Source organism: Takifugu flavidus, chromosome 6, assembly GCF_003711565.1.
Source record: "Takifugu flavidus isolate HTHZ2018 chromosome 6, ASM371156v2, whole genome shotgun sequence".
In the NCBI taxonomy this organism is placed as follows: Eukaryota; Metazoa; Chordata; class Actinopteri; order Tetraodontiformes; family Tetraodontidae; genus Takifugu; species Takifugu flavidus.
The window spans coordinates 9,175,399-9,187,559 of NC_079525.1; the positions used below are offsets into that span (position 1 = coordinate 9,175,399).

General features: G+C 46.3%; 1 protein-coding gene across 8 annotated transcripts; it reads right to left on the minus strand.

Moving 5' to 3' along the window:
- Positions 1–5,086: 5,086 nt before the first annotated feature.
- LOC130527502 (5-hydroxytryptamine receptor 4) lies at positions 5,087–8,330 on the minus strand. Of its 8 annotated transcripts, none has more exons than XM_057036110.1 (5): positions 8,193–8,290; positions 7,642–7,757; positions 6,917–6,982; positions 6,725–6,781; positions 5,087–6,264 (listed from the first exon to the last, which is right to left on the minus strand). In XM_057036110.1, the coding sequence occupies exon 5, from the start codon at positions 6,248–6,250 to the stop codon at positions 5,213–5,215; it is 1,038 nt and encodes a 345-aa protein (XP_056892090.1). In that variant the 5' UTR covers positions 6,251–6,264; positions 6,725–6,781; positions 6,917–6,982; positions 7,642–7,757; positions 8,193–8,290; the 3' UTR covers positions 5,087–5,212. The 8 variants fall into 8 exon arrangements, with proteins under 8 accessions (XP_056892090.1, XP_056892085.1, XP_056892089.1 ...); XM_057036105.1 differs by having other exon boundaries at positions 6,725–6,792; XM_057036109.1 differs by having other exon boundaries at positions 6,725–6,855.
- Positions 8,331–12,161: the final 3,831 nt, after the last annotated feature.

A 12,161-nucleotide genomic window follows, 5' to 3' on the forward strand; every position in this document is an offset into this window, starting at 1 on the left:
GTTGTGTTTCACTTGGTCTTCCAGCTTGGGCCACCTTGCTCTGTTCCTGCGGAAACACAGCTTCGCCTTCCTCACTTTTGTTCACTTTCTTGTTTTCTCCACTTTCTGACCATGGACTCATTTACATTAAAATGTCTTACAGCTGCTCGATTGCCATTTTCAACCGCATATTCGATGGCCTGTAGTTTAAAGTAAGCCTCATATGCGTGTTGCTTGACCGGCGCCATTTTCGGGATCCTTACGCGTAGGTTTGCCGCTAATCGATGGGCTTAGCGTATTACCGTAGTCTGATCCGGCGGAACTGTGCGTGGACTGAGGGTACCGCCGCGTCGGACTCTTGGCTAGGGAGCAGAGGAGGTTGGTAGCTGTGGTTGACCATAAACGGTGACAGACCGGTCGCTGCGCTGATGAGGGAGTTGTGGGTGTATTCTACCCAGGGTAGATGTGAGGCACAGGAGGACGGGAGGCGGGAGACCACACAACGCAGGGATGACTCCAAACTCTGGTTTGCTCGTTCCATCTGCCCATTGGACTGGAGATGGTAACCCGAAGTGAGGCTGGAGGTGGTTCCCAGGGCCCGGCGGAATGCCTTCCACCCCTGCGAGGTGAACTGGGGTCTGCGGTCTGACACGATGTCCTGCGAGATTCCATGAAGTCTGAAAACATGCTGTCTCCAAGGCGGTGGGAAGTTTAGGGAGGGGAACGAAATGTACCGCCTTGGAGAAGTGATCGACCACTGTCAATATAGTATTGTTACCTTCAGAGGGTGGCAGACCGGTAACGAAGTCCACAGCGATGTGGGACCAGGGACGAGGGGGAGTGGGTAACGGCTGCAGGAGTCCTGCAGGGGGACTGTGTGAGGATTTGCTGCACATACACACTGTGCATGCAGCGACAAAGGTCCGGACGTCCCCCGCCATGGATGGCCACCAGAAGCGCTACCAGATAAGGGCTAGTGTGCGATGGACACCTGGATGGCAGGCTATCCGGGAGATGTGTCCCGATGAGAGCACTGACGACCGGGCGGACTGCGGGACGAACAGCCAGCCCGGCCGGCATCCATCTGGGACCATCTGTCCCTGGAGCGCTTCATGAACCTCCGCCTCGACCGGCCAATGGACCTCGCCCAGTACACACTCCAGATCTAGGACGGTCTCCCTAGAGGGCTCCCTCTCCTCCAAGGAAAACTGGCGGGAGAGTGCATCTGGCTTTGTGTTCCACGAGCCGGGGCGGTACGTGATGGTGAAGCGGAACCTGCCGAGGAACAAGGCCCAGCGGGCCTGTCGCGAGTTCAGGCGGCAAGCAGTGCGCAGATAGGCGAGATTTTTGTGGTCCGTCCACACGATGAAAGGCTGTGTCCCTCCCTCCAGCCAGTGCCTCCACTCTTGCAGAGCCAGGACCACCGCCAGGAGTTCCTGGTTCCCCACATCATAGTTGGCTTCCGCTGGAGAGAGACGGCGCGAGAAGGCGCAGGGGTTAAGCTTGTTGTCAGTGGGATGGCGCTGAGAGAGGACGGCCCCTACCCCGGAGTCCGAGGCATCAACCTCGACCACGAACTGTTGCTCAGGATCTGGGTGCGTAAGGACAGGGGCATTGATAAACATGTTTTTCAGTTTTTCGAAAGCCTGCTGTTCAACTGGAGACCAGACGAAAGTGAGCTTGGGGGACGTGAGATGCGTGAGTGGTGCTGCCAGGCGACTGTAGTTTCATATGAATCGTCGGTAGAAGTTGGCAAAGCCTAGGAAACGCTGAAGCTGCTTGCGAGTAGTGGGCACGGGCCAGTCCTTAACTGATGCCACCTTGGAAGGATCTGCACGAAGCTGTCCTTTCTCGACCACAAAACCCAGAAAACTTACAGATGAAACATGGAATTCACATTTTTCTGCTTTAGCATATAACTTATTTTCCAGTAGTCTCTTCAACACTTCCCGCATGTGCCCGACATGTTCCTCCATCGATCTGGAATAAAAAATCAGTATGTCATCCAGGTAGACAAACACTGACTTATTAAGCAGGTCCCGCAGCACGTCATTGACCAAACATTGAAAAACGGCAGGAGCATTAGTTAATCCAAAGGGCATCACTAAGTATTCAAAATGGCCAAGCGGGGTGTTGAACGCCGTTTTCCACTCATCCCCCTCCCTGATTCTAATGAGGTGATAGGCGTTCTTCAAATCTAGTTTAGTGAACACCGTAGCTTTGTGTAGGGGGCTGAAGGCTGAGTCAATCAGAGGGAGAGGGTACTTGTTTTTCACGGTGATGTCGTTCAGTCCTGTATAGTCGATACATGGGCGTAAGGATTTGTCTTTCTTTTCCACGAAGACGAATCCTGCCCCTATGGGAGATGAGGAGGGACGAAAGAGACCGGCTGCCACTGACTCTGTGATGTATTTTTCCATCGCCTCCCGCTCTGGCTTGGCCAGGTCAAAAAGTCTCTTGGTGGGGAGAGTGGCGCCGGGGAGCAAGTCTATGGCGCAGTCATAAGGTCTGTGGGGGGTAACGAGGAGGCGGAGGCTTTACTGTAAACCTGCTGCAGGTCGTGGTAGTTGGGGGAAACATTAGTTAAATTGATCTCCTCGGGTGCTGGAGATGGGTCTGTGGATCTGGCTGGCACAGCTGATTTAAGGCAGTGGGCGTGGTAATGGTTACTCCAGTTGCGGACAGTGGCAGTAGACCAATCGATGTGGGTGTTGTGGAGCTTAAGCCAGGGGATGCCCAGAATGACGAAATTAAGAGGAGTGCTAATAACGTACAGCTCTATGAATTTGTGGTGGTTACTGGAGAGAATCAATTGCAGGGGTTGCGTTTTGCGTGTTACTAGCGTTAGAAGTTTGCCATCTACTGAGTGCACCTCTTTTGGGGCCGACAGGTCATAGGTGGGGATGTCATGAGTGTTAACAAAGTCCGAGTCAATGAAACTTTCATCTGCGCCGGAATCCACTAGCACCTTGGTATGAACTGAGTGTTCAGGGAGATAGATCGTACCTTAAACTTGGATACTTGACATGGAGGAGGAAGAGATACGGCTCAACTCGGTCCCTCTGACCACTGGTGAACCCCGTCCCTTTGGCACCTCAGGACAGCGGGAAATATAGTGTCCCCGCTGCGCACAGTAGAGGCACAGCTGGTCCCGCATGCAGCGTTGTCTCTCCGCTGGCATGAGGCGTGTCCTTCCCAACTGCATGGGTTCATCTGCTGGTGGCGGTAGTTGCTCCTGGGTGTAGTGGGCGGCTAGAGGAGATCTCGGGAAGGAATCAGGTGAGTAAAGCTGGGTGCTGGTGCGGAACCGTCCTCTCTGCATCCCCTGCCGCTCCCTGGCTCTCTCCCTGATCCTATTATCGATGCGGATGGCTAAATCAATAAGGGAGTTGAGGGAGTGGCACTCATCATGAACCGCTAATTCGTCCTTCAACTCCCCTGCCAACCCTTTGAGAAATATGGCCTGCAAGGCTGCATCTCCCCACCCACTCTCCGCCGCCAAAATGCGGAAATTTACAGCGTAATCGGAAGCAGAGGAATTACCCTGTCGTAGGTCTAGCAGTTGATTTACAGCCTGTCTTCCTTTTACCAGGTGATCAAAAACCCGTTTCATCTCCTCCACGAATCTGGTGTAATCATTCTTCAGCTCCTGGTGTTGTGTGGCGATAGCTACGGACCAGGCGGCAGCCTGTCCAGTGAGTAAACTCATAACGAAGGCGGTTTTAGCTTGCAGGGTGGAATAAGTGAGGGGTTGCTGAGCGAACACCAGCTGGCACTGGTGCAGAAACTGGTAGCATGTCCCTAAATCTCCTAAGTACCTGCCTGGAATGGGGATATAGGGCTCTCGTGGCTGTGGAGCGGGGTTGGTCGGCAGGTTGTTATCTGGACGCGACTCGGCGGTGTCCGCCAGCTGACCGCTGAGTTGTGAGACGCCGGCCGTGATGTGGTGCATGTGCTCTGACACTCGACGCACAGCCAACTCCACCTGGTGAACTCGCGCCGCTTGCGCAGAAAGTGTCTGCTTCAGCAGGTCCATCTCTAATGTGACATTTGTTTAAATTAGAAACAAATGTCACATTTACTTACACTTTTAGGCTATTGATCAAAAATGTTATTACATTGACATTAAAATACACCAAATTTTGTGATTTCCAAGGAACATAATCTTTAACCTTTAGTCCACACTCATCTTTTTGTCCAGTTCCTACAGCACTCAGCTCCAACAACATCAACATAGACTGTAAGTTGACAACCCTGCATTTAAAGATGCATGTGCAAGCACCCCGGGGCTCCTAGAGGAAATCAAGGAGATGCAGAGGGCCCATGTATGGATGATACAAAGTCTCCTTTCACAACACGATGCACCCCCTATTTCAGCACTACCACAGGGTACAGTTGTAATAGCGAGACTTTACTTCACTGGACTAATTCCTTATTACACATGCGCACTGATTTGAAAACAAGAGGACGCCACTCATTGTCTTAGTTATTCACTACAAAAACCCATTTGACAGCTCCTGCAGACTCTCAAACAGCTGCTGCATTTATTTGATTTTGTTTTATACTCTCCTTATTAAAATCCCAAAAAGACAACTTTTCCAACAATACTGTACATCATTTATTTCATCCTATTTGGAGGTCTTTAGGTAATTTCCACCACACAGTATTCCTATTAAGGAAATCTTCAGATGTTCAGAAAAGGGAGCAGAAATCGGCAGAAGCCACTTTCCAAAAAGTGGTGGTACTAACGTAAGTCCCACTGGTAGGATGTGAGGGAGACGAGAAAGAGTTTAAAATAGAAAAACAACACTGAAATGTTTTGGACAACTACTGAGGAGGATAGTGAAGACATTGGTAGAAAAATGCTGAGACTGCCGAGGAAGATGCCAAGAGGAACGGACTGATGGAATGAAAGAGGACATGACCGTAGGTGACGCTAGGAAAGGGCTAGCATCTCTTTTCTTTACTACCATCAGGTTTTGCAATGACTTTAGTGTCTGAAAACATAGTCTCTAAAAATAATCACACATCAGGTTGAAAAGTTTCATAGTTTGGGTTGATAGAATAACCTTTGTTAATATATGGAAGAAAGACAGGAAACCACAAGTCCACATTCAAGATTAGCCTCTTTTAATCAGATTACATTTAATCACATTTAATCACATTAGATGGCCCTTACAATTAAAGATATGTACAGATTGAAACATATCTATATTATTATTGATTTACACATTCAGTTGGCTTCTCTTGGTGTGTGTGATAACTCCATCCCAGCGGAGGACCCAGTCAGACAGACCCTGCAGCCCATTAACATGAGGAATGCCTTACGGAAGGAACGGTTGAAGAAACCATACAAGAATGGATTCAGAGAGGAGTTAATGTAACCTAGCCACAAAAATACATCCCAGACCACCCCCTCTGTGCCGTATTCAATGAACGGGTCCACAATGTTGGTTGTAAAGAAAGGCATCCAGAAAATTAGGAAAACTCCCATGATGATACCCAAAGTTTTTGCTGCCTTCCTTTCCCTTCTCATGTTGTTTCTGTGCTGCCATTTCCTGCTGGAGTCTTTGCCAACTCCGGCAGCCATCTGACTTTCCATGGCACTGATCTGCATGGCCTGGCGTTTGGCAGCCTTGAAGATCTTCCAGTATGCTATCAGCATGATAGCACTCGGAAAGTAAAACGCAACCACAGAGGCTGTGACAGCATAAACCTGATTGACTAGAAACATACAAACATCTTTAGGGAGCTGGATGTCCACACCAGCAATATGGAGTTCCAACATTATGGGTCCAAAGGAAATTAGCATGGGAACGGACCAACACACAAAAATGAGGAGAGCTACCCGACTGTGGGACATCCTCAAAGAATAAAGTAGCGGGTTACAGACAGCATAATAGCGATCAAAGGCGATGCAGCTGAGGTGAAATATGGAGGCAGTGCAGAGCATCACATCAAGGCTAGAGTGAAGTCGGCAGAAAAGAAGACCTAGGTACCAGCAGCCCTCCACTGTCCGAATCATACTGTAAGGCATCACTAACAAGCCCACAAGGCAGTCTGCCACTGCCAGAGACATGACAAAGGTGTTGGTAGGTGACTGCAACTGTTTGAAATATGCAATGGACAAGACAACCAGGAGGTTGCCCACAACTGTGCAGATGATTCCAACAGAGAAGAAGGTATAGAGAAGAATGCGAGATGCTGGATGTCTCAGTGTAAGGCAAGACTCTGTTTCAGATGGAGACGATTCAAAGCTGCTGTTGTTCATGGTCGCTCTCAAACCTGTAAGAACACGCAATTAAATGAGGAGTATATTAAAGACTCCACAATAGCGCTGTGCTGTTTGCATTAGAAACACATTTGCAATGAATGCTTGTAGCAGTGGAATGATAACCTATTATTAAACAATATATCATATCGAAGTGGTTTTATTTCCACACGTGTTGTCCTATTAACAGTACAGGACAACACATTTATTCAATGGGAGGAGTGATGACGAAATCAAGCATGTGTCTGTCATGATAGAAGCAGGTGATAATGTAAAATAAGGTGTACTGGTAATCCCATCTGAATTTACAAAATATTTTTATGTCTTATTAAATCAGCCAAGTGGTTGAGTATAATATCTAAATATTTTAATAAATGTCTTTGTTTTCATTTATACTTCTATCTATCTATCTATTGTATAATTTTTTTTAATAAAGTAAAGCCTGGAGGATAGCATGAGTGAAGCAGTAACAACCTGGTAATCCGCATCGTTCTGAGTAGAAAGTTTGGCACAGCTGTCACTCATCCCAGTCTGTTTTAGGACTTGGCAGCATCACAAAGTTAGCAGACAAGCAAGCTATTTTTCATTTACAGCAAAGGTGTGTTCTAGGAGATACAGTTCACACTTGCAGTGACATAAAATCAGATGTAACACAATGAATCTCACCTGTAGAGGAGAGAGCTGTTCATCCGTGCTCGTGTTTGAGTCATACTGTGTGTTTGTCTTTGAAACCTTAAAGGGGAGGAGGAACGGGGACAAAGATCGTCATAAGACTTCTGAGACTAACAGTGTTCCACCAAAGGGAAAGATTAACATTGAATTCTGCTCAGTATCAATGTGAATTGAATGCAATTGTTTCACTGTTTGTGTGTTTGTTTGTTTTTTAAAAATAAATCAGCTCATTTAATCCAGATTCCAAAAATAAGCTTTATTACCCACTCAGTGGGTAAACTGCACAGCAGCTCACACATAAGATTGAATTAAAGTAAACATTAAGAAATTTGAGGTACCCAGCAGTCAATATAAAGTGCAAAGGGTCTCTGGAAATGATCCTTTCAGTACTGGGGCTGAATAAGCCTGTCACTGAATGAGCCCCTAGAGTGTCACGCATTTATTATACATTAGATAGGAAATTCATATGCTCTAAACTACCATGCCTTGCAAAGACACATTTAGATTATGCAACTTTTTCATGAATGGTGTGAATTGTTTTAATAGAATTTTCTTTTATTCTCCAGTGTTCCCTCAACCCACAATCATCAGAATTCCAGATATTTAAAAAAAAAAAAAGAGCAAATCTTACAAGACACTAACTATGCTTTAAACATTCTTTTTTTAAATTTAAGGTAAAATATTGGAGCAAGTATAGATATTTATTTTTTTTGCCTCACATTTTACTCAGGTCTTTGTGCCTTTCACATGTTTCAGAATGCAGCAGAGCGCAACCAGTCCTGCCAAGCTTGGCCTCATCCAATCACAGATGGAGCTCAAGTGTGGCTGAAGTGTTCTAATTAAACATGGGGGATTTTAAAGACAAGCACAACAAAAATACATGGTCTTGATAACTAGTACATTTCAAACCACTCAGTTATGTACGTCATACATGCGTGCTTTATGCACATGGATTGACTCCATGGAATGAATTGCTTCTGGGTCTTTTCCCTCCCTACGAATGTGTTAAATGACCACATATTATAAAAGGCCCAATCAGCTATGATATGGTCATGGACTGCAACTAACATGGTGTGGTGGGATCCACTCGCAACACAGCAGTTCCTGACAGTTTTAATAAACGGCTTTATTAAAACTTGCGGGTAATGGCGCCGAAGGAATCGCAAACCTCTGTGGCATGCAAAAAACACCACACCACCACAAGAGGGTAAAGTCCAAACAAACACAAGGCAAAATCTCTTGAATAGAGACAGAAGATTGTCAGATTTACCAGGGCATCGACAGAAGAGAAGTCCAAGGCAGGCAGGATCAAAACCATTAAATCCGATCAAACAAAGCGATGGAAAGTCACGTATGAAGTGATAATCTGGCAAGGCAGGAATGTACACAAATGACTTAAATAGGCCTAAGAGGGAGTAACAGGTGAAAATGATGAAGGCTGATCAGATGGGTGTGTGTGTGTGTGTGTGTGTGTGTGTGCGTGCGTGCGTGCATGCCTGCGTGTGTGTGTGTGGCAGAGGAGCGCTTGGGCAATGGAACCAGGTGGACCATCTTGCTATAGCGGTCCACAAAAATCAAAATGGCAGTGAAGCCCTGCAAAGTGAGAAGGCCCACGACAAAGTCAGAGATGCAGGACCAAGGGTGGTGGGGAAAATAAAGAGGCTGCAGGAGTCCTACAGGGGCCTGGCGGGGAGTCTTGATAGTCTCAGGTTGCAAACTGGGCAGGCAGGCCTTGATAAACTCCTCGGTGTCCTCCCTCAATATGGGCCACCAGAACCATTAGTAGATGGCCTGTAGGGTTCAAAGGATTCCAGGATGGCAGGTAAATTTAGGAGAAGGAAACCCCTCTTGCACCTCTGACCGTAAGGTGGGCGGAACAAACAGACAGTTTGGTGGACAGGCACTGGGATCTGGCTGCCCTTCTATGGCCCTCTCCACCTACTGTTCTATGTCCCAGGCAACCATGGCGATGCAACTTGACTCCAGAAGGATGGACTTGGCCAATTTGTGCTGATACGGGTGTGGTGGGATCCACGTGCAGCAGTTACTGACAGTTTTAATAAACGGCTTTATTAAAAACTTGCGGGTAACAGCACCATAGGAATCACAAACAAACCTGTGTGGCATGCAAAAAATACCACAAGAGGGCAAAGTCCAAACAGACACAAGGCAAAAACCTTTGAACGGGGATGGAAGGTTGTCAGATTTGCCAGGACATCGACAGAAGAGAAGTCCAAGGCAGGCAGGATCGAAACCACTAAATCCGATCAAACAAAGTGCTGAAGTGGCATGGAGCAATAATCTGGCAATCAATCAATCTTCAATAATCTTTATTTATATAGCGTCTGTTACAATCAAAATATTTTCTTGGTGCTTTATAGAATCCCAGGGCCTGTCCCCCAACAAGCAACAGTGACAAGGAAAAACTCCCCTTTAACAGGAAGAAACCTTGAGCAGGACCGAGCTTATGTAGGGGGACCCTCCTGTTGATGGCCGGCTGGGTAGAGAGGGAGGAGAAGGGGGAGGACAGATAGAAGAGAGAATAGGCAGAGATCATAGAGATACATTAATAGTACAAGCTGCTGGTATAAGAGTAGATTGGGTCAGCAAGGTCGGAGGTCGCCAGGCCACCATACAGCTATAGAGGCGGCTAGACCTGTTGATGGATACAGCGGGGCAGAGAAACGATACAAGAAACAACATCATCAATGATCTACTAGAAGACGAGAGGAGAGGAAGCCATGACCCAGTGGAGTGACAGAGGCCTGTCAGGTGATCATGTTTCTGGACCCAGGCAGCCTCGGCCTATAGCAGCATAACTAAGATGTAAACCTAATAATCAGACGACCCCCAAAGTATGATAACTTGTCTGTCTAGGATAGTAACTGCAACTACAGAATTAATGACAATAAGCTTTTCCAAAGAGGAAGGTTTTAAGTCTAATCTGAAAAGCAGAGATGGAGTCAGCCTCCCGTACCTGGACAGGGAGCTGGTTCCACAACAGGGGGGCCTGGTGGCTAAATGCACGGCCCCCCATTCTACCCCTAGAGACTCTGGGGACCACAAGTAAACCAGCATTCTGAGAGCGGAGTGGTCTATTGGGATGATAAGGTGTCACTAGCTCCTCCAGGTAGGATGGAGCTAGACCTCTGAGGAGCTTATCGGTCAGAAAAAGAATTTTAAAAATTATTCTAAATTTAATGGGGAGCCAATGAAGAGATGCCAGTACAGGAATTATGTGATCTCTTTTGCCAATACCTGTCAGAACTCTAGCTGCAGCATTTTGGATCACCTGGAGGCTTCTTAAAGAGTTGTTTGGACCAATGTTCCCTCTAATTTTTCATGTGTCTGAGCAGACACACAAGCTCCCTGAGCACACTGAGGACCATTGTGAGCAACATCAGATGGGTACGCTGTGGCCACACAGCAGTATCACGCTTGTTCGAAACCTTGGATCATAGCAAGTTACATGGCTTATTAAAAGAATCAAATGGCAGCAGCACATAAAATGAAAAAGACAAAAATCTTGTTGTTCATGAGATGTGTACTATGTTATATGTGAGAGTCCTGCTTTAACCAAAGGAAGAGTCCTAGGAAGAGTTTCACCGCTTGTTCTTCTATTTGCACGTACTCTGACAGCCATTCCATCTTAAAAGAACCGCATTTCTTTTTTACTTTGGCTTGATGAGTGGATGTGTCTCTGCCCGTTCGTTTCGCCATGATAAGGGATTAGCATTTGGGTCTCTTAGATCCGCTGCACTGTTGTTAGCTAGCTAACCTGCACGGCGAGTAAAGGCAGGGCACATACATAAACACTGTCAATGCTATGTTTGGCTGTGTAGCGTAAGTGAACTGTATCGGATTATTGGCTGGACACCTGCCGCTCATTGAGGTACGTTGCGAAATGGTACAGAAAACAATATTACTGGTCTAATTAACTAGATTATATCAGTTCTAAAATTAGATATAAATTAATACGTTTCTGTTGAATTTTATTTTGTGCACTGCATAGATTTTCTTGTGCGCTGAGTATGTGCAAGCAGTGCGCGATTGTGCAAGCGCGCAGCTTAGAGGGAACATTGGTTTAGACACCCTGATAATAAAGAGAGAGCCTAAGAGGGAGGAACAGGTGAAAATGTTGAAGGAGGAGGGGTGTGGCAGAGTGAGTGGAATTTTCCACATCAGCGCAAGAGCAGAAGAGCAGGCAGTGACAGCAATTGCAAGAGCCACATTTGGATAGACTTAAGTTTATGTCTGGGGGGTTAAGCCTATCCCTGCTGCCTTCTGGCAAAAGGCAGGGAAGACTCTGGCCATTCTACATTGTTACATACATTTGATATACCACAGTATAGTCCCCAGGATATACATTATCAAATAGAACTACACATCTTCAGACACATTTATTCCCCTCCCTTCCATACTCTCCTACTCACCTTCTGTTCTCGACCGACCGACCGACCGACTGACCGACCGCCCGCCCGCCTGCCCGCCAAAGTTGCCTTGACGAAGACGAAGGAAAATCCAAGGAAGGTAGACCGACCGACCGAAGGTAGACCGACCGACCTACCGAAGGTAGGCCGACCGACCGACCGCCCGCCAAAGTTGCCTTGACGAAGACGAAGGAAAATCCGAGGAAGGTAGAGTCAAAACCAGTTATTCCAAACCACAAAAGTGCTGAAGAATCAGGCATGAAACCATAACTATCTGGCAGAGCATGAACAAACTGCAGTGGCTTAAGTACAGTGTGGTAAATTTCTTCTGGTGATAGTTCAGATGTGCTGATGAAATAGGAATCTTCGTAGACACCGACTTGGTTATGAGAGATGTTTATTGGAGAGAACAGTCAGGTATCAATTGAAAAAGTGACAAAATGAAAAAGACAAAATGGCAGTGACATCCACACAGATTGTTTTACTTTTGACATGAGTCAATCACCAAGAGGAAGGACTGTAGAAGTATTTCTTCCTACTCATTTTTGAAATGTATATTAATGTACAACGAAAATACATATGGAACAATTTGTTTTTTCTTAATTATCTGTCTCTCACATTTATTTGTCTTTAGTTGCACTTGCATGTTGAAATTAAAATGATCAATTAACAATCAATAGTCAATTGTATTGGTTGGCTCTTCAGAAGCAAGACAGTTAACCAATTTTTGTTTACAGTATTGTTTAGGTCCACTCAGTTTCCAGAGGGTGTTCCACTGATAAAAATTACTGTCTAAGTGGTCAGTAAAG

Coding starts and splice junctions, on each gene's coding strand:
- LOC130527502 (XM_057036106.1), bottom strand. CDS start 6,250: ATGAACAACAGCAGCTTTGAATCGTCTCCATCTGAAACAGAGTCTTGC.